General features: G+C 31.5%; 2 protein-coding genes across 2 annotated transcripts; both read left to right on the top strand.

The window, feature by feature from the left end:
• The first annotated feature begins 3,685 nt into the window (after positions 1–3,685).
• Positions 3,686–22,342, top strand: LOC110657936 (uncharacterized). The gene is made up of 12 exons (XM_058129408.1): positions 3,686–3,716; positions 17,299–17,303; positions 17,846–17,964; positions 19,613–19,715; positions 19,807–19,902; positions 20,651–20,706; positions 20,801–20,924; positions 21,379–21,441; positions 21,536–21,595; positions 21,689–21,850; positions 22,087–22,160; positions 22,246–22,342. The coding sequence occupies exons 1-12, from the start codon at positions 3,686–3,688 to the stop codon at positions 22,340–22,342; spliced, it is 990 nt and encodes a 329-aa protein (XP_057985391.1).
• A 1-nt stretch (position 22,343) lies between these two features.
• LOC131170684 (uncharacterized) lies at positions 22,344–22,787 on the top strand. Its single transcript, XM_058130360.1, has 2 exons — positions 22,344–22,553; positions 22,645–22,787. The coding sequence occupies exons 1-2, from the start codon at positions 22,390–22,392 to the stop codon at positions 22,727–22,729; spliced, it is 249 nt and encodes an 82-aa protein (XP_057986343.1). The 5' UTR covers positions 22,344–22,389; the 3' UTR covers positions 22,730–22,787.
• The last annotated feature ends 9 nt before the right edge of the window (positions 22,788–22,796 follow it).

The following is a 22,796-nucleotide window of genomic DNA, read 5'->3' as shown; positions in this document are numbered from 1 at the left end:
ATTAGTAGGATTGCCAAATATAGCAATTCCTATAATTATGCACTATAAATAGAAATATAATCCTATAATTATGCTAGGTAATAATATTCATATAATTACATTATTGATTTACTTTGACCAATCATTATTTATATTGTATACAAAGATATCAGACCATCTATGGTGGTATGTTCTTTCTCCCTAATTAATCTAATACACTTTTCTCTCATACTAGCTTTTCATTTATTTTCTGTTTTGCAGGTCTATACTCACAAGAAATTTTCATGGACCACAATAGGTCTATAAAATTAAACTTTTATTTAAATAGTTTTCATTTATTTCTCCATATATAGTATGTTATATGAGATATTTGAGACATATCAACCACTCTCCTCTCACCAAATATTTTCATTTCACTTAAGAACTCTCAAATCTTTTTTTGATTTACTTTTTTTTATTATTTTTTTCAAAAGTTATTAGTTATTGATACACTTGAATTATATAGATGTTTTTAAGCACATTTGTATTCTAAATCATAGCATTTAGGCAAGTATTTTCATGCATAGTAGTTGATTTCATTAGTTTTCATAAATTCTGTTGCCAAGCCCTTAATTCCATATTTTCTGCATTATTTCAGGTGTTTGGGTGAAGCCCCAAAGGATGGGAGTGCAAAGGAAAGCTTGGAGAGGTAAAAAGATAAAGAATTGCTGCTGATACAAAGTACACGGGTCATGTAAACCAAGCCCCAGACCCGTGTAACTCTCTGCCAGAAGAAAGCCAAGAGAATCGATGAGAAACACAAGTACACGGGTCATGTAAGTAGACCCGTGTAATCTGCAGGGACCCGTGTAAGTCTCTGCCGGGCGCAAGCTTGAAGAACCTTATGGGAACAACAGTACACGGCCCGTGTAATCAGGCCCGTGTAGTTGGCACAGACCCGTGTAACTTTCTGTGCCAAAACAAGACCACGCGATTCTCCTCCAGCAAGTTACACGGCCCTACTTTGCGGGACCCATGTAGTGACACACGAGCTGTGTACTATGCTGCAGCCTGTTTTTTGACTCGAATTCCTCTCCTGTTTTCTGATTCGAATGAGACTCCTAAAGCCTTTTGGACTCAAAATGACCTAACCCTAGAGCAACCAATATAAATAGAAAATAAAACATCAGGAAATGAGGTCGGTCACTGTCATCAGGACTCCTGCTGAAGGTTGCTGTTATCGGACTCTACATCAGTACCAAAAGAAGTTTTCCAGCTGAATTTGGTTCCTTCGTCTCATCTCCTTAGACAGATTTTTATTATTTTATTTCTTCTGCATAACTCTCATTTTATTGTTTTTACTTTTTATCATGACATTTGCTGAACTCACCATGAGTGAGTAGTCTTCTTATTCTAGATTTGGGAGAGTAGCTTTTGTAATTATTATTATGGATGAACACTGAGTTTTATTTATTGGATTTGAGATTCGTTTCTTGATTTAATTTCTTGCGATATTAATACATGCTATGTGTTGGTACCCACTTAGTTATGATTGTAGATGTTAATTGAAGGACTGAAAGGTGAAGATTAATATTAGAAAATCAAGATCTTGAACTTAGGAATTTTGACCTAGACATAGGCTGATACCTTTGTGGAACCTAAAAATTGGTCAAAGGTCTTAAAGGATTTTAATTAATTTGATCACCACAAAAGTAGGGTTAGAGTTAATTAGAATACACCCTAGATGACTTGAGAGAGGATTTAGGATAACTTAGGATTGATTTCCATCAAGAAAAACGATCCTCAATTCAGTAAATAAACAAGATAACATCTCTAGTAAGATTCAAGTGCGAAATCTTAATTTCAGAATTGCTTCAAATAAATCATTTCGTTTTAAGTTTATCATTTTAGTGTTTAAAGTTAACAAACTTCATTCCCTAAATATTTGATAGCCTAAACAGTCAAGATTTCTGTGTAGATTGGTACTTTCTAAATAAAATTTCTCGTGGGAACGATACTTTACTTATCACTTTATTACTTGTTAGCGATACGTGCACTTGCGGTGATTGCAAAATAGCGAAACAATTATCATTCTCAAAATTTATTTATTTAAATATATTTAATTAATATTTATTTAATTACTATTTTTTTATAAATTTCTTATTTAATATTTTTTAAACTTTTTAATATTTTATTTCATTATAATTATATATCGAATGCAATTATAACTAATATTTTAATTATTCATATTTTATTATTATTAATTTTCAACAGAAATATTTTCAAATTTTAATTAAATATCTAGATTTTTATACATAAATTATCTCTTAATTATATTTTTATATAGAAGTAGAATTTCAAAAATAGAATGCAAATATGATTCCATAAAAAGGTCACCCAAGTCTTTCCACATGGAGCAATAGAGGTATGGAGCGAAACTTCAGGCGCATTCAAGGTCAATGGGCAGAGGCTGAAGCCTTACTTTCAGGGAGAACCCATAGAAACGGGAGTAAATTGCACTCTCAATCCTCCTACTGACAGATTATAAATAAGCAAAGTCCAGCTAAAGACTATAAACAAACGCTTTTTGGGAGGCAACTCAAAATTTTTTCTGAACCTTTCTTCTTTTCTTTTTTTTCAATATTGAATTTTTGTTTCGTACTCATTAGCATTTCATTTTGTAGTATTTTTGAAAAGGGGAATAGAGATCAAGAGAGAAAGGGAATCACCAAGTCAAAACCACAAAAGGGAAAATTGAATAAAACCGGGGAAGTAACTCTATTGTTAATCTTTGCATCCATTTCATGTGTTATGATGATAAAATTTTTCATCTGCCAAAGATTTGAAAAATCAGAAAATTACACGGGTTGTGAACTGGTAGTACACGCCCCGTGTAACTTTCTGGAAGTCCATAAATTTCATGCAATCTCGACCATTCCGGAGATAGAAATTTACACGGGTCCATATCCCAAATTACACGGACCGTGTAATGTCTCTAGTAGAATAACTGAGAGACAGAAGGTTACACGAGGTCCTTGAATTTTACATGGGCCGTATAACATATCCAGTAAAGTAACTCGAGAGACAAGAAGTTACACGGGTCCCATAACTAATTTACACGGGTTGTGTACTACGACAGATTTCAAAAATTTTGGGCAGAAATTTACACGGCCCTACATGTCGGGACCCGTGTAGTGATACACGACCCATGTATTTCGTCGCAGACGTGACTTTTGGGGCACAAAATACATGAAACGAAGAGTCCTAACAGCTCTTTAAATACACCCCTAGCATTAAAACCCTTTATAAACATAAAACCCTTCATCTACTCCCTTCCTAGCCGATAAAAACCTCTCAAATCCCATCTTCCTTCACCAAAATCATACTCCTCTCCTTCCCAAAAACACACCTATGGCTCCTGCGAAGAGATCTGTAAGGAGGATCGACTCTTCTTCAAGACAAAGAGGAGAATCCTCACCTTCTCCACCCTAGCCTCCAACCCAACACCCAAGAAAGAGAGAAGCCACTCCCCAACCATCTCAACAAGCCCCTCCTCCACTGCAACCACAGCCATAACCCGCTCCAGAACCCGAAATCTCTATTCTTTGGGGATTTCGAGCTGATGCCCACAAAGCAATGTGCACCCGACTTCATGCTCGAAAAATATCCTCCACCAAATACATAGATTTTCTACTTTTAGAGCAAATTGGGTTGCAAGAAGAAATCAATGGGCTACTTGACAGTATTGGATGAACAAGGTTCGCCCAACTCTAATTTCTGCTTACAAAGACACAATGCCGGAATTTTTGGGTAGCTTCAAGGCCAACTTATGGCCCAACGACAGGGAAAATAGGGGCAGAATTGAGTTTCCCCTATTTGGTGTAGACCGGGCGATGAATATGGACGAGTTCAATGCCATCTTCGGCTTTGACAGTACCAGCCACTAAGAAATCCCAAGGAGCCGCATGCTGTACAACAACATCAACTTTTGGAATTCCATTGCACCAAACACAGAGCTCTACAACTCTAGCAAATCCAAATCAATGGGCATCACTAGTTCAGCATTACGATAAATGCATCGGTTCACTGCCCACACCATCATGGGCCGTGACGATAGCCTTGGCATTGTCAATGCCAGTGAACTATTTTTCCTATGGTGCATGGTCACCGGGCAGCGGTACAGCACTGGCTTTTTCTTGTGCAACCATCTCTGACACCTTTCTCATCAACCTACCGGGCACATAGTGCTTGGAGGCCTTGTCACCACCATTGCCCTCCACTTCGGCTTTGTTCTAGGGCATCACAGACTGCGCTTTGTTACTAGAACATCAAGAATTGATCAAACCATCTGCATATCCATGGGGATATGTAAGAAGGTGGGTAACAAATGCTACTTGGTGGATGCCGAAGGAAATACCATCCCTCCGAGAGACGAGGCAAGGGAGGGACCTGGTGAGACTTCACAGCCTCAAAAAGAAGGGCAAGGGCGAATGTTCGAAGAGTCCCCTATCTGAGTGCCTCCATACACACCACCACTGACAGACCCAGTCCTTGCATACCTGCAGCGCATGGAAACCACAATATATGACAGGATGCGAGCTATCGAGGACAGCCTCCAGGAAGCACACAACAAGCTGGACATGTTAATGGACAAACTAGATGAGGAGGATGAGGAGGAAGAGGAGCCAGGATCACCAGCATCACCATCATCATCATCATCAGAGGCCTTTTAGAGCTAGGACTGTAGGATAGGATCTTTATTATAATATCTTACATGCCCTAGTCCTAACTTGCAACCATAGGTCTCTTTTATTTGCTTTTATGTTCAAAAATTTTCCATGCTTAATAAATATTATGCTTTCTTAAAATTTTTGCACGCTTGATCTGATCTTGCACATTATATTGACATTGAGGACAATGTCTGGTTTAAGTATTAGGGGGGGGGGGGGGAGGGGGGGAGGTTGAGGGGGGATACATTTGCACTTGCATATCATTACATGCACATCATTGCATTGTTTAAATTCAGCTATAGTATTCTTGTGTATCAAAATTTTCGAGAATTTTTGAAAAATTTTGGATTGTGAATTGTGAAACTTAGCACTATAACCAAATTTTTTATAAGCTAATAATTGGACTCCACGGGATAAAGGAATGAAGGTATCTAGATGGGCAAAAAGGGATTCTAACATGTTGTTTGTGAAGAAGCTAATCTCTTTTATGGAACTAGACTAGCTAAACCTCTTCATAACTATTAATTTATCACATTGAACTTGTAAAATTAGGAGAACAAATTTTGAAACACAAGCAAACTCCAAAATTGCCTCACTAGCTCTAGAACATATCTCTCGGACCTATCGAGGCGAAATCCTAGCATATGTTTGATGAAGAGATGATTAAGGCATTCTTTGATACAGCCTTACTAAGCCTTAGCCACCCCTAAATTAAAATGTATATCCCTTGTAGCCAACTTGAAGCCTATGTTCATCCCTTAAAATTTATTGCTTACCCATGTTATTCACCTAGCCCCTAACCTAAACAACTACCATACGCTTTTGAGGAAGCAAAATGCATAAAGAAAATGAAAAGTGGATGTGGAACTCAAGAAAGAATGCGAGTGTGCAATTGAAGCCAAAGAAAAATTTGCCTTTCTAACCCAGCAAAAGCAATGAGTTTGGGGGATAGGACAAAAAGGAAAAAGAAAAGAAGTCCCAAGATAAGTATCATGGAAGCATGCTTGACAATATAAAAAGCCAAAAGCCTTTCCTCTCCACACAAAATATATAGAAACAAACTCAGTATACTTGGATTTTATGCATACATGCTATCCTCATATTTGCATTCCCTATAAACCTTTCATTAACAACCAAGTTTATCCCTCTAGCCCCATTACAACCCTTTTAAAGACCTTTTGATCTTTTGAAAAAGCACATGCTACATTAGTGGAGATAGAAAATTGAGATATGCCTATAGAGTTAGAATTGAAATACTTCATCTCAATTACTTACGAAAGAGGTAGATTTGGGGGAGTTAGTGTTTCTTAATTCTATCCCAATAAAATAGGTTGTTTGTGGCTTATTAATAGTCTTGTATAGAGGAATAATTAGTCGAAACACCATGAAACTAGGTGAAGTTCTAAACAGGTAGCTGTTAGAACCCTTATGCCTTAAAAAAGCAGAGTTGGTATGAAAGTTGAAGGAGTTCAATTCTATGCTTATTAAATTGATGGTTGTATTCCTAAGTATCCCCTAAAATGTGCTTTAAAATAGAGTTTTGTTTTGCTTGAGGACAAGCAAAAGTTTGAGTTTGGGGGTATTTGATACACTTGAATTATATAGATGTTTTTAAGCATATTTGTATTCTAAATTATAGCATTTAGGCAAGTATTTTCATGCATAGTAGTTGATTTCATTAGTTTCATAAATTCTGTTACCAAGCCCTTAATTCCATGTTTTCTGCATTATTTCAGGTGTTTGGGTGAAGCCCCAAAGGATGGGAGTGCAAAGGAAAGCTTGGAGAGGTAAAAAGACAAAGAATTGCTGTTGATACAAAGTACACGGGTAGTGTAAACCAAGCCCCAGACCTGTGTAACTCTCTGCCAGAAGAAAGCCAAGAGAATCGATGAGAAACACAAGTACACGGGTCATGTAAGTAGACCCATGTAATTTGCAGGGACCCGTGTGAGTCTCTGCCTGGTGCAAGCTTGAAGAGCCTTATGGGAACAATAGTACACGGCCCGTGTAATCAGGCCCGTGTAATTGGCACAGACCCGTGTAACTTTCTGTGCCAAAACAAGACCATGCGATTCTCCTCCAGCAAGTTACACGGCCCTACTTTGTGGGACCCATGTAGTGACGCACAGGCCGTGTACTATGCTGCAGCATGTTTTTTGACTCGAATTCCTCTCCTGTTTTCTGATTCGAACGAGACTCTTCAAGCCTTTTGGACTCAAAATGACCTAACCCTAAAGCAACCAATATAAATAGAAAAGAAAACATCAGTAAACAAGGTCGGTCACTGTCATCGGGACTGCTGCTGAAGGTTGCTGTTGTTGGACTCTACATCAGTACCAAAAGAAGTTTTCCAGCTGAAGCTCCACAAGATCAAAGCTGCAAACTCTCTCTAGTTCCTTTGTTTCATCTCCTTAGACAGATTTTTATTATTTTATTTTTTCTGCATAACTCTCTTTTTATTATTTTTACTTTTTATCATGACATTTGCTGAACTCATCATGAGTGAGTAGTTTTCTTATTCTGGATTTGGGAGAGTAGCTCTTGTAATTATTATTATGGATGAACACTAAGTTTTATTTATTGGATTTGAGATTCGTTTCTTGATTTAATTTCTTGCGATCTTAATGCATGCTATGTGTTGGTACCCACTTAGTTATGATTGTAGATGTTAATTGAAAGACTGAAAGGTGAAGATTAATATTAGAAAATCAAGATCTTGAACTTAGAAATTCTGACCTAAACATAGGCTGATACCTTTGTGGAACTTAAAAATTGGTCAAAGGTCTTAAAGGATTTTAATTAATTTGATCACCACGAAAGTAGGGTTCGAGTTAATTAGAATACACCCTAGATGACTTAAGAGAGGATTTAGGATAACTTAGGACTGATTTCCATCAAGGAAAACAATCATCAATTTAGTAAATAAACAAGATAACATCTCTAGTAAGATTCAAGTGTGAAATCTTAATTCCAGAATTGCTTCAAATAAATCATTTTTTTTTAAGTTTACCATTTTAGTGTGTAAAGTTAACAAACTTTATTCCCTAAGTATTCGATAGCCTAGACAATCAAGATTTCTGTATAGATTGGTACTTGCTAAACAAAATTTCTCGTGGGAACGATGCTCTACTTATCACTTTATTATTTGTTAGCGATACGTGCACTTGCGGTGATTGCAAAATAGTGAAACAATTATCATTCTCAAAATTTATTTATTTAAATATATTTAATTAATATTTATTTAATTACTATGTTTTTATAAATTTCTTATTTAATATTTTTTAAACTTTTTAATATTTTAGTTTATTATAATTATATATCGAATGCAATTATAACTAATATTTTAATTATTAATATTTTATTATTATTAATTTTCAACAGAAATATTTTCAAATTTTAATTAAATATCTAAATTTTTATACATAAATTATCTCTTAATTATATTTTTATATAGAAGTAGAATTTTAAAAATAGAATGCAAATATGATTCCATAAAAAGTTTAACTATAAGTTAAGATAATTAAAAAAAAATAAAGTTGCAATATTAAAATTATGAAATTATCTTTTGAAAAATAGTGTATTTTTTTAACATTTATTATATTAATAAAAAATCATAATATTTTAAAATTTTAATTTTTATGAAATATTTTTATCTTATATCATAAATTTATATAAAAAAATAATAATTTTTGTGAAAGAATTATTTTATACAAAATATAATAGATTAATTAAAAAAATTACATTTTATGAAAATTTAAAGATATAATATTTTTTAAAAATAATATAATAAAATGTTCTTTTTAACTAACAATAATGTTGTATATTTTCATTATTATTAAAATTAAATAATTCAATTCATTATTAGTAATTTAATATATTTTTTATTATTTAAGAGGTAAAATATAAAAGTTTTATAAAATTTAAATTATTTTTTAAACAAAGTAATTTTATTACATTTTAATCGAAGTAATCATAGAAATATATATAAAAAGAATTAAATAGGTATTTTAATTAATTACACTATAAATTAATTAAAAATTTATTATTTTAACAGATAAAAGTTTATTCAAATTAAATTAAATAAGAGAGAAATTATAGTTAAAAATTAATTTCATAGTAATAATTTATCTGCTTTAGAATATAATTAAAAATTAAATTAAAAAATAAAAATTATAAATTATCTATGCATAGCATGGGTGTTATGCTAGTTTGTTCAATTGAAAAGTCTAATCAATAAAAATTTTCATTAATTATATGTATTCTCTTTCTTTTTTTTTTCTTTCTTTTTTTTTTTTATTTTTTCTATCAGTTCTTAGTCTCATGTGCATATGCACTCTTACTCGACCATAATTGAAATTGGAAATGAAATTAGAGCCAATAATTTTTTTTTTGTATTCAATAGAGACTCAATAGATTTAGTAGCGACTGATGAACTATATAAGAAGTAGTTATATTTCATTCTCATATAAAGGTGAATTATCTTAGAATAAATAAATGAAAAGACTCAAATTTAAGACATTCTCACTCAAAGAGACCAACCAAACTACCCGGCCAATAATTCCTATTTATGTTTATAGCAATTAAAATACCATATTTTGACGAGACATTTAACGGTTAACATTTTATAGAAAGTTTCTAAATCCAAAAGGCAAGAGTACTTGCTATCTTGCAAGGTTAGTATACAGAGGAAATTTATAAAATACTCGGTTCTGAAAATTTTTGCTGCTTATAGAAACAAAATTTCAGCTATTCTTCATATTAATGGACATTTGCTCAAAGCACTAAATATTTTTTCATATATAAATTACATTTTTTATTGCTATCTCCAAGAATTGAATCTTATCAATGAGATAAAGAGTAAACACACTCAATTACCTACATCGCTAACCCCTGAGATTTTGAATTCCAAATGGTAATTTCCTCAATTTCCAAGTTTTATTTGATGCAATGTTTTGAACTTATTAAACTATATTGAATGAGACAAGTATGAAATAAAAAAAAAAAAAAAAAGCTTTGAAATTAAAAAGACATCTATAGAAATGTCAAACTTTTAACTAATTTGACTTATATTCAAACATTTTAATTTTGAATCATATATTACAATCTTAAAAATTATGAGTAATTATAATCAAAATTCAAAATCAGTTTACAAAAATTTAAATTTTATTAATAAAAATAAGTTAAAAAATAATTTATAGTCAATAAATTTTATTGTAAATGATAATAAAATAAATCCAAATAACAATTTAATACTCTCTTCATTTTTCTATTAAAGATTAATTGCCATAAATCTTAAAGGTTGAAATATGTAATTTTTAAAATAATTATCAATTTTAACTTTTCTATCTAATTGGCTATTTAAAAAATTATATTCATGATAAGCACTAATACATAATTAATATCAGAAATGCAACATATAAGCAAAACGCGTTGAATTGGTTGAGGATAGTTAGTCATCTTACATTGTTTGAACAATTAATCCAATAATTTAATGAGTTTATAAAATATCTGAATTATTATGCATAAAATTATTATGGGTATATTGTGGAGTTCGTCTTGGGTTGAACTAATTATAGCAAAACTTGCATCCATTGGACCTGGCAAACTTATCCCTCTGCATAAATAACATTCCTCAAAATAGATAATTTCTTTATGACTTCAGATTTAAAAAATTAAAAAAACCTTACTTCCTCTCACTTAACTATTTTTTTTAACTTTAATTATTAAATAATATTCAATTTAATTTGATAATTAATAAAAAAAATTAATGGTTGAGTTTTTTATTAGCAACAACAAAGTTATTTTAAAAAAAAAATGTGAGGTTTGAAATTCGAGTTTTAATCAGATTTAAATAAAAAGAAATTAAAATTTAAGAATTATATTTATGATTTGCAATATTTGTGTATTGACCCCAAATTATAGGGAGAAAAAGAATCGTTGATAGTATTGAGTAATTTTAGTCATAACTTATACCTTATATGAATGATAAAAAATTGTGATACCGTGGAATCTCACCAATCAATTAATATTTAATGAAATATTATATTTGAGGCTGCTATTTATTCTGTAAAAACAACGACGGATATCAAATAATTTTAATAACAGTCTTAATTTGAATTATTGAGATTACAACAAAGCCGTTTCTTGGCCTAAAAATGTAAAATAAAACTTTTTAAATTTTATAATTTTTCATAGTAAAATTTTTTTTACTTTCAATAACCGATTTATAAGTAATAAGTTAATATGGACAATCCAAAGTAAGGATAACGTAAACGATTATTATTATTTTTTGAAGGTAAAATCCCTCTAATCAGCTGTCACATATTTAGTATTTCATTATCTTATATAGTTAAAATTCTTTTTATGATTAATCTATAAAGAAAAACACAATTGATTTTGCTATTATCACATAGAGGAGAGAGAATTATTCACGTCACTATTATTCTGAATTGTATAAATTGGCTATGGACAATTGAAAAGAATTTACTGTGTAAAATTTTAAATTTTAAAAAGTTTTATGTTACATTTTTAAGTTCAAGGACGATTCTGTTATAATCCCTAAAGTTGAGGGACAACTCTTAAAATTTATCCGACGGTTATTCAATCTCTCACATAAGCATTAATTGGGATTCTAGGGTATCTTTGAAGGAAGGTGGTAGCCAATGACGATGTTCTTGCTTTTACTTCACACAAATCACATAATAACAATTCAGGACCAGATATATGGAAGATTGATTATTTATTTAATTTAGTTTGTAAAAATAGGATTTTTTATTTAATAATTTTAACTCATTAATACAAAAGTCAATTTCAAAACTGTTACATTTTAAATTTAAATCTTAATCGAATTCAATTGTATTAAAAAAAAAAAAGTAACGAAGAGTTTTCATTTCTCATCAATTGAGGTGTTTCCTTTCCTTCCTTGCTAATTAAAATTCAACTCCCTTAAAATACATTCTAGAATTGAAAAATTTTAAATGCACCATAAGGAATCCATACACTTGTAGCTATATATATATATATATATATATATATAGTTTAGTCTAATGATAAATACATCTTTTAATTAATACAAGGTTTCATATTTGATTTACCCCTAGAAAAAAAAAAAAATCTTCCGCAGCCTTAATACTTGTGGAAGTCGACTAACTTTGCTTATTTTGCAACATTGGACTTAGAAGTAATAATAATAATAATAATAATAATAATAATAATAATAATAATAATAACAATCTGTAGCCCTAGACTTATGGAAGTCAAGCCATCTTTGCTGATTTTGCAACAACTTGGACAGCATCCAGGTTACCTAGTTAACTTTCAGCAAAAATAAAACAAATTAACTAATCATTATTGGCAATTCCACTAATGGGAAATTCCTACCTAAATTTGATTCATTATAGACTCTACACTTGGTCCACCATAAAGATACAAATACGTGTTACTTATATTGAGTTTTACTATACATCTTGTGTTTTGAATTCATGATAGATTGAGTGTAGACAAAACAAAATATCATTCCATTGAGAAATTTTTACCTAGACCCGATTGCCAATTAAATCAACTAATTAGCTCACTTGGGCAATCGCTAAAATCATGCATTTCTATATTTGACAATAAAGCAATAAGCAAAGATTTTATGAGTTTTAAGGAGATCTTTCACTTCAAACAAGACCATTTTTTTTTTTTTGAATCCCTTTGGTTACCCAAATTTTTTAAGAAATATAAATATAGTTACTATTAGAAATAGAAATATAATTTATAAAATTTTGGGGAGAAAAGTTTAATTTAATTTTGGACCTAAAAGAAAAGCTTTAGAAGTTTTTGGGTGAAAAATATAATTTTTGAAGAATTTAAGGACCAAAAGGGTAATTTTTCTTTTAATGGCAGCTGGCAGCACAACCACCATTCTTTAAGTCACGTAAGGTGTTCTCCTGTAGCTTTATAAAAAAAAGGAAAGGATAATAAGGAAAGGAAAGGAAAAGGAAAGAAAGAAGAAATAATAATAGGGAATCTGAAAGAAAAAGGAAAGAAAGAAGAAAGAAAAGAGAAAAGGGAAGAAGGAGAAGGAGATGCCCAGATTTTTGGGGTTTCCCCAGTAAGATTGAATGTCGGCAAGGGGAGAAAGAGAGAAAGTGACCTAAAGTATAATAAATTAAAGAGAGAAAATGAGAAATAATGTGAATTAACATAAACATTGACGAGTCAGTTTATCAATTTTAACCACAATGATCGAGTCGTGTACATGTTTCCCACCGTCATTTTGAGATTGAAGGAGAAACATTTATAATTACTTCACAAGATAAAGAAAATAGGTGATTATAAGTATATCCCTCACGTGCCCTATCAAGGATGAATGAATTAAGGCAATAGAAGAAAATATAAATTTTATGAAATCAAATCAAGTATGGAAATTGGTTGATTTACAAAAAATGGAGCAAATGAGAAAAGTCCCTTATGCTAATGAAATTATATATACTATGTTTTTGGGTTAGTTAGTAGATACCAATCCAAAAGCATATTGATACTAAATATAATTTTGTTAGAGACATGGCTGCAAGGAAAAAGATGAACATAAAGTATACATGTTATAAAAAAATGTTTACTGTGAAGTGTATGCACTGAGTGGTGGTATATTGACTTTTTCTTAGCGTCCTTAAAAAACTCTCGCTTAATTCATTTGTACAGTATTGATTATTCTACAAATAAGGTACATATTTAGATTGTGAGCTAATCTATATAATTCATGTTATTCATATGATTATATGATAGAATAGTGAAATAAATATGATAGAAATCTTAGTATTGTATGAATATGAGTTATAATCCATGTATTTAAATTCATGTGTTGGGTTTATAATTTTTCTTCATCCTCAATTGTGATTTTATTTGTATTACAGGTCGGGTGAGTTGTCTCCCCGTTGAATTATCAATTTTATAACCGAATTATGTCCATTCATTTTCTTGATTTTGTGCCTTTCTTTTTGAACTTTTTATTAGGTTGTAGACTGCTTAAGTTTATTATGGAGTTCAAAGACTTTATTCACACCCAAATTCTGATAGCGGTCCAACTCAAAAATCGAATCACGACACCCTTGCCCTTTCAAGAATGCTACATATTCTCTTTTACAATTATATAATCTTGAAAATTGAATTGAATTTTTTTAATGTGCAAACTCGGCACTGAAAATGAGACATGTATGAATAAAAAAAAAGCTTTGAAATTAAAAAGGTATATTCATAGAAAAGGTCAAACTTTTTGCTAATTAGAATTATATTCAAACGTTTTAATTTCAAATCATATATTACAATCTTAAAAATTGTAAGTAATTATAATCAAAATTTAAAATCAATTTACAGAAATTTAAATTTTATTAATAAAAATAAGATAAAAAATAATTTATAGTCAATAAATTTTATTGTAAATGATAATAAAATAAATTCAAATAACAATTTAATACCCTCTTCATTTTTCTATTAAAGATTAATTACCATAAATCTTAAAGGTTGAAATATGTAATTTTTAATATAATTATCAATTTTAATTTTTCTATCTAATTGGCTATTTAAAAAATTATATTCATTATAAGCACTAATACATAATCAATATCAGGAATGCAACATATAAGCAAAACGCGTTGAATTGGTTGAGGATGGTCAGTCATCGTTCCTTGTTTGAACAATTAATCCAATAATTTAATGAGTTTATAAAATATCTGAATTATTATGCATAAAATTATTATGGGTATATTGTAGAGTTCGTCTTGGGTTGAACTAATTATAGCAAAACTTGCATCCATTGGACCTGGCAAACTTATCCCTCTGCATAAATAACATTCCTCAAAATAAATAATTTCTTTATGATTTCAGATTTAAAAAATTAAAAAAACCTTACTTCCTCTCACTCAACTATTTTTTTTTTAAAATTTAATTATTAAATAATATTCAATTTAATTTGATAATTAATAAAAAAATTAATCGTTGAGTTTTTTAATTAGCAACAACAAAATTATTTAAAAAAATGTGAATCAGATTTAAATAAAAAGAAATTAAAGTTTAAGAATTATATTTATGATTGGCAATATTTGTATATTGGCCCCAAATTATAGGAAGAAAAAAAAATCGTTGATAGTGTTGAGTATTTTTAGTCATTAATTTGTGCCCGTTATGAATAATAAAAAATTGTGGTACCGTGCGATCTCACCATTTGCAAGTCAACTCTGCAATCAATTAATATTTATTGAAAAATTATATTTGAGCCTGCTATTCGTTTGTAAAAACTATGAAAGGTATTTGATAATTTTAACAGTCATTTTTTAATTTTAAAAATTATAATAGAGTCGTTCTTAAACTTAAAGATATAATATAAAATTTATTAAATTTTAAAATTTTACACGATTAAATTATTTTACTCTTAATAATTGATTTATAAGTAACATGTTAATATAAATAATTAAAAGTGATGATATAAACAATTGCTATTATTTTTTGAAGGTAAAATCCCTTTAATTAATTGTTATACATATAACTCATACGATTAAAATTCTTTTTATAGTTAATCAATAAAGAAAATTATAGTTGGTTTTGTCACTATCACATAGAGAAAGAGAGAATTCACTATTACTTTCAATCGTATAAACCGACTATAGAGAATTAGAAGAATTTTATTGTATAAAATTTTAAAATTTAAGAAATTTTATATTATATCTTTAAGTTAAAAAATGATTCTATTATAATTTTTAAAATTTAAGAACAATTCTTGAAATTTATCTGATAGCTATCTAATCCCTCACATAAGCATTAATCAGGATTCTAGGCGATCTTTCAAGGAAGGTGGCAGCCGGTAATGACGTACTTGCTTTTACTTCACACAAATCATATAATAACAATTTAGAACTAGATATACGGAAGATTGATTATTTATTTAATTTAGTTTGTAAAAATAAGAGTTTTTATTTAATAGTTTTAACTCAATAATATAAAAGTCAACTTCAAAATTGTAAGATTTTGAATTTGAGTTTCAATTGAAATCAATTGTATTAAAAAAAAAATAACAAAGAGTTTTCATTTCTTATTAATTAAGGTGTTTCTTTTCCTTACTAATTAAAATTCAACTCCCTTAAAATACATTCTAGAATTGAAAAACCTTGAATGCACCATCAGGAATCCATACACTTGTAATATATATATATATATATATACACACACACACACTCTTATTGTTTAGTCTAATAATAAATACATTTTTTAATTAATACAAGGTTTCATATTTGATTTACCCTTAAAAAAAAATCTTCCGCAGCCTCAATACTTCTGGAAGTCGACTAACTTTGCTTATTTTGGAACATTGGACTTAGAAATAATAATAATAATAATAATAATAATAATAATAATAATAATAATAATAATAATAATAATAATAATAATAATAATATGCGGCCCTAGACTTATGGAAGTCAAGTCATCTTTGCTGATTTTGCAACAACTTGGCCAGCATCCTGATTGCCTAGTTAAGTTTAAGCAAAAATAGAAACAAATTAACTAATCATGATAGGCAATTCCACTAACGGGAAATTGTTGCTTAAATTCGGTTCACCGTGGACTTTTATACTTGGTCCACCATAAAGATAAAAATATATGTGTCTCGTATTGAGTTTTATCGTATATCTTGTATTTTGGATTCATGATAGATGGAGTGTAGAAAACAAAAATCTTTCCATTGAGAAATTATTGCCTAGACCCGATTGCCAATTAAATCAACTAATTAGCTCACTTGGGCAGTCACTAAATCTCACATTTCTATATTTGACAATAAAGCAATGAGCAAAGATTTCATAAGTTTTAAAGAGATCTTTCACTTCAAACAAGACCCCCTTTTTTTTTTATTCCCTTTGTAAAAACCAAATTTTTGAAGAAATATAAATATGGTTGCTATTAGAAATGGAAATATAATTTATAAAGTTTTGAGTAGAAAAGTTTAATTTAATTTTACATCCAAAAGAAAAGCTTTAGAAGTTTTGAGGTGAAAAATAGGATTTTTGAAAAATTTGAGGACCAAAAGGGTCATTTTTCTTTTAATGGCAGCTGGTAGCACATCCACTATTCTTTTGGGTCATGTGAGGTGTTCTCCAGCAACTTTAAAAAAAAAAAAAAAAGAATAATACGGAAAGTGAAAGAAAAGGAAAGAAAGAATAAAGGATAATAGGGAAAGTGAAAGAAAAGGAAAGAAAGAAAAAAAGAAAAGAGAGAAGGGAAGAAGGAGAAGGAGATGGCCAGATTATTGGAGTTTATCCAGTAAGATAGAATGCCGGCAAGGGGAAAAAGAGAGAAAGTGATCTGAATTCTAAGAAATTAAAGAGAGAAAGGGAGAAAAAAAGGTGAATAAACATAAATATTGATGAGTCAATTTATCAATTTCAACTACGATGATTGAGTTGTGTACATGTTCCGCATTGTCATTTTGAGATCGAAGAGGAAACATTTATAGTTACTCTACAAGATAAAGAAAAAATGTACCCTCACTAGGTGATTTTATGTTCGCTATGTATTTGAATTCATGTGTTGGGTTTATAATTTTTCTTTATCCCCAATTATAGTTTTATTTCTATTACAGGTCAGGTAAGTTTTTTTACTGTTAGATTGTTAATTTTATTGCCGGACTCTGTCTGTTTACTTTTTAAATTTTGAGCCTTCCTTTTTGAGTTTTGTTGTTAAATTGTAAACTATTTAGACTTATTACGAGTTTCAAAAGCTTTATGCTGACCCAAATTTAACGTTAATCTGACCCGAAAATTGGATCACAATGCCCTTACTCTTTCAAGGACGCTACAAAATATATTCCTTTTACAATTACATAATCTTGAAAATAAAATTTAATTTTTTTAATGTGCAAGTTGTATAGAATCAAGCATTATAAAAACCCCATTTGTGTGTATAAGCTCTATAGCAAAGTAGTTGAGCTCTCCTGAATTACTGTTGAGCTAGCGATATTCTTTGGTAATACGAAGGAGCATAGGCTCAAGACCAACTACACCAAAATATTTTACTTTTTGTTTAGTTTAACAAAATTTTTTTTATATGTATTTTTTGATACCAAAAATGTAAGACAAAGAACGAAGCCACATAAAAAATCTGAAAGAATTTATGATATTGGTATACAGGCATACAAGTTAAGGTCTACTTCCCTGCAGACTGCCATGGAACTTTCATTGCTCGAAGCTGTGGCGCGCCGTTTTGTGACTGGATTTCTTGGACGCTTCATCTCTAGTGGCTGTTTAATGTAAGTTCACTACACACAAATATATAAATTGTGGTTATTTTATTTAAACTATTTTTTATATTTAATTTCAATTAATTTCTTATTTCAAAATAGCAAATAATTATTTGCAACTTTAACTTGAAGCGCCTCGTATTTGTTATTTCTTTTTTTTTTTTTTTAACGTTGCCACCTTTCCAATATTGCACGGGACGGGATGGAAAAAAAATCTGCTACCCCAATAATGTAATTTTTTTCATTAAAAATTAATTTACTTTTGTGTATTTAAGTATTTGAATGTTATATTTTTTAAAATAATGTGTATATTATTAAAATTGTGTTTAAAAATTTATATTTATATTTCTAATTTATTTGTTAATAAATAAATTTTTATTGTATAATGATAGAATTAAAACTCAAAAATTTATACAAGATAATCCATTCCACCCACTCTTAGGAGAAAAGTTCTCACTCTGACCCCACCCCAATATAAGGACGGGAGAGTGATCTCAATTTCGGCCTATCCTTACTTTTTTTTTTTTTAACTAAAATGTGAAATTTCATTAATAGTTGAGAAAATACAAGAGGAGGGCTCAGTCTAAGTCCAACAAATACAAATCCCAAAACAACCTAAATGAAGGACTCAGCCCACAAAACATCACCTGGGATTCACTACACCTAACGCCGATAAGCAAAACAAATACCTATAGAGCACCATCTCACCACCACCACATTAACAGCGGAACAAAACCAAGATCCACAACAAAACAGAGCCCGATCAAGGTCAAACTCAGAGTTTTAACATAGAACAACCCAAACACTAAGGCAGGACACTCTAATAGCCTTTGTTGCTACCTCCTTTGTCGCCTGAGAAAGCATTGAGCCCAGTAAAAATTGAGCCATCTACGCTAAAAAACACCATTGAGGCACTATCAGAGGGGAAAGCAGAGCCTACTCTAGTTACAGGGGGGGTTGGATGACATAACAGGACCTACCAACTACAGCGTGTTTAACCCCCAAGCTGAATGCCATCCCAGACAAAGCTCAAACCTCTCTTGCTCCGATCCAGCAAAGATCTCCTCGAAACCTACATTCCCACACAGATCGGCAACTAGACCTTTAATTGAAATACCACGATCTGTCATGCACAAACTAACACAATAAAACCCATCATGTACACCCTGACCAGAGGCAGGGAAGGTCGACCCATCCTCTAGGTCAGGGGAGCCTTTCCCATCCCCAGAGATAGAGGAAGGCTCACCAGAGAACGAATCCCTCGACTTTTCCAAGAAAGAAAGATGAATTGTTAAACAGAGAAAAATTCCCTCTCTAAAAGAAAAGAGAGAGATGGGACATGACCTATCGCTACTTGTGGGAGGGTTAAATTAGAATGTCAAATTAATGACTTTAGAACTTGCAGGGACAATAACTACATCTCAATAATGCCTTTTTTGCTTTTCAATATACCAATTTCAGAGTATTAAAACTCTAGCATATATATATATTATTTGCTGAGGGAAAGAAAGAAACCTCCAAATGTTAACAGAAGTATATGCATGGAATTCCTTTATCAGGAACATAGTATAAAAATGTTTCCCCATGTTGAAGAAACCTCATACCTTCTCTGTTAGTGTGTGTTTTATTGACTAAAATCTGCTTTGTAATACCACAGTTTAGAAGAGGAAGGAGGCACAAGTTTTATTTTTGAGGGAACCAGCAAAAAATGTTCCCTGAAAGTTGTTATGAGAGTCCACAATCCCCAGTTTTACTGGAAGGTATATCTTGCTTTTCTGCATTGAGATTAATAAAAAAAAAAATAACTAACACCTTATTCCATAGAGTTAATTATCTGAAAAAAATTTTCAGGTAATGACCTGGGCTGATATAGGCCTTGCAGATGCTTATATGAATGGAGATTTTTCCTTTCCAGACACCGATGAAGGTCTGCTAAATCTAATCTTGGTGAGATAATTGCTTCCTTATATAAATCCCTTATCAATTCCACATCTCACACAATTTAGAAATTGGTGGGCGATAGTCTCACCCACCTAAATTTAATTTAAATTTACGACGTTCCATTGCGATCAATGGTCATGTTGGGGGTTGGGTACAACTTCATATTGTGGTTCGTCCGGTGCTGCTCCACCTTATATCTACCCATGATTAGTCCTAAATATCCGAGCCTCCTACCTATGCCTTGTTTCGCCTGTTCACGAAGCTAGCAAGGGTAGACTGGATTCTTTTGGGACTCGCAATGGTGTTTGTATGGTTCTCATGCTTACACACCCACGTCAGAGCACGTTGGCCATGTGTGGACCTGCTTGGACCATACTGGTGCAAAGTAGGCGGTGTGTAAGCATAATATGTATGCAAACAACATGTGCGAGTCCGACAAAGGTCCACTCTACCCTTGCTAGCTTTGTGAACCCACTAACTAGCTTGGCAAAACAAGGCGTAGCGTTGGCGCCTCGCCGAGCTCCCATGCAATAACGGCATAGGACCCTCGTTCATCTCACAAATCACCTTGCTGGGATATTTAGGATGATCAGGAGATGCCGGAGAGATACAATGTATTGTATACCTGGCAGGCTCGGACACCCAAGTTTGCTAGAGGAAGTTTGGTCCCATCGCAGAACGTGAGTTCTGGTGCCAAATTCTACTTATTTTTGCTTGATTTTGAGAGAATCTTCCTTGGCGATGTATATTTCAGGTGCTGATTGCCAATAGAGAAGCAAATAAATCGGTCTCAAAATTGAATAAGAAACGGTAACGTTAATTATTACTATTGGTAGACTCTAACAATGTGATTTTACTAGAAATTAAATTTCTTTGATCTCACTGCACTTTGTGTTGGCTTTAGGGGTTGGTGGACACCCTTGCTTTTCACATCTGGTATTACATCTGCAATAGCTTTCTTGAAGCATGTTTTAAATCAAAATACCCTTGCACAAGCTCGCAGGAATATCTCTCATCATTATGACATGGTATCGCCCAATCACATGTTAATCTCATCTGATAATCATCGCATGCATATTTATTTAATCATATCTCTTGACAATTTCTGGTAGCAAGAAAAAATACATCATCGATCTATGATACAATATATATTTACCCATAAATTAAATGATGCTCATATATTTATATTTGAGATTCATAAGAAAGAGGTAATTAAGTTGGTAATTTTTATTTTTAAATTTTAATTCTATTTTTCTTCACTATTTATTTTTTCTTCCTGAATAAAATCTTTTTATAAATTTTGATTGCACTACTTGATTTTGCTAGAAATACTTGATAAATTAAATTTTTTTTAATGAAAGCTTGCTTTTATCCAAAAAAAGAAAAAAGAAATACTTGATAGATTGTTAGAAATCAAATGCAACTAAAAAAGAATTCAAATGGGAGCTTATGTTCTTTTTTTCATTTTTTTCTTGTTTATAGAGCAATGAGATTTTTGCTATGTTCTTGGGTGAAACAATGGCATACTCCTGTGCAATATTTAAGGTCAGACAACCAATGCTATGGTCATTAATCTTATATATATATGTGTGTGTGTGTGTTATTAACCTGCGACATATTTATTTGTGTGGGGAAATAGACCGAAGATGAAGACTTGAACACAGCACAACTGAGGAAATATTCCCTTCTGATTGAAAAGGTACGTCCTTCCCCAACTACTAATTTCATGAAACTTGAAAAATTTGTTCATGCTAGTTATGCGTTTTATGCGTTTTGGGGTTAACCAATCCAGGCACAAATCAATAAGGAGCATGAAGTTCTTGAGATCGGTTGTGGTTGGGGAGGGTTGGCTATTGAAGTTGTCAAGCAAACAGGATGCAACTACACTGGCATCAGTCTATCGAAGGAGCAGCTAAAATTTGCAGAAATGAAAGTTAAGGAAGCTAACCTCCAGGTATCTTTACTATATTCTGAGGCAAAATGGGAAATCATTCAACTGCAAACCCCACTTTTAATCAACTACAGGTTTATTAACCAAGTCAATCCCAGTTCCTCAATCTACATTAATTGCAGAAATAGAATTTATGCAGCCACTCAGTCTTGCTTCTGAAAAATGATTAAAAACAATGATTCGATCTCTTAATTTAGGTGTCTACATTTTTTAACTTGTCGTCATTTGGTTTTTATCAGGATCGTGTCAGATTTCTTCTCTGTGACTATCGTGAATTGCCAGAAACTTACAAATATGATAGAATCTTATCCTGGTGAGTTCCAGTTGCTCCACCAAATTAACATCTGACCACAACACGTACAACAAATATTTTGAGTTTGATTGGGCTTAGATTTCAGTGAAATGGTGGAACATGTTGGCCATGAATACATGGAAGAGTTCTTTGGCTGCTGTGAATCTATATTGGCAGAAGATGGCATTTTGTTCTACAGGTGATGACAAAATGTGTGAATAAAGAATGATGCATTTGGTGGAGATGAATCATGCTATATGTGTTGATCTTTCTGCAGTTCTCATCGGTTGCAGAACAAGATTATGATGAGGCCAGGCGAACTTCAGGTTTTGTCACAGAACATATTTTCCCAGGAGGATGCTTGCCCTCCTTAACAAGGATAACATCTGCCATGGGTGCTGCATCGAAACTACGGTATAAGTCATTAATATATTTTTTTGGCATCTAATTAATTACTCTGATATTCCCAGCAATATTAAGATCTGACAGAAGCTTTCATATTCAGTGTGGAGAGCGTGGAAAATATAGGAAGGCATCTCTACAGGACGATGAAATGCTGGAGGAAAAGTTTCCTGGAGAACCGGAGGTGAAAATGAATATAGACCTTCATTGCCGCAACTATGCAATATATACTTGCCTTGATTCTGATGTTAGGTT

The sequence above is a fragment of the Hevea brasiliensis genome, chromosome 11 (genome assembly GCF_030052815.1).
Source record: "Hevea brasiliensis isolate MT/VB/25A 57/8 chromosome 11, ASM3005281v1, whole genome shotgun sequence".
Lineage (NCBI taxonomy): Eukaryota > Viridiplantae > Streptophyta > Magnoliopsida > Malpighiales > Euphorbiaceae > Hevea > Hevea brasiliensis.
The sequence above is the reverse complement of the archived record's forward strand: the minus strand, read 5'-3'. Positions and strand labels throughout refer to the sequence as shown.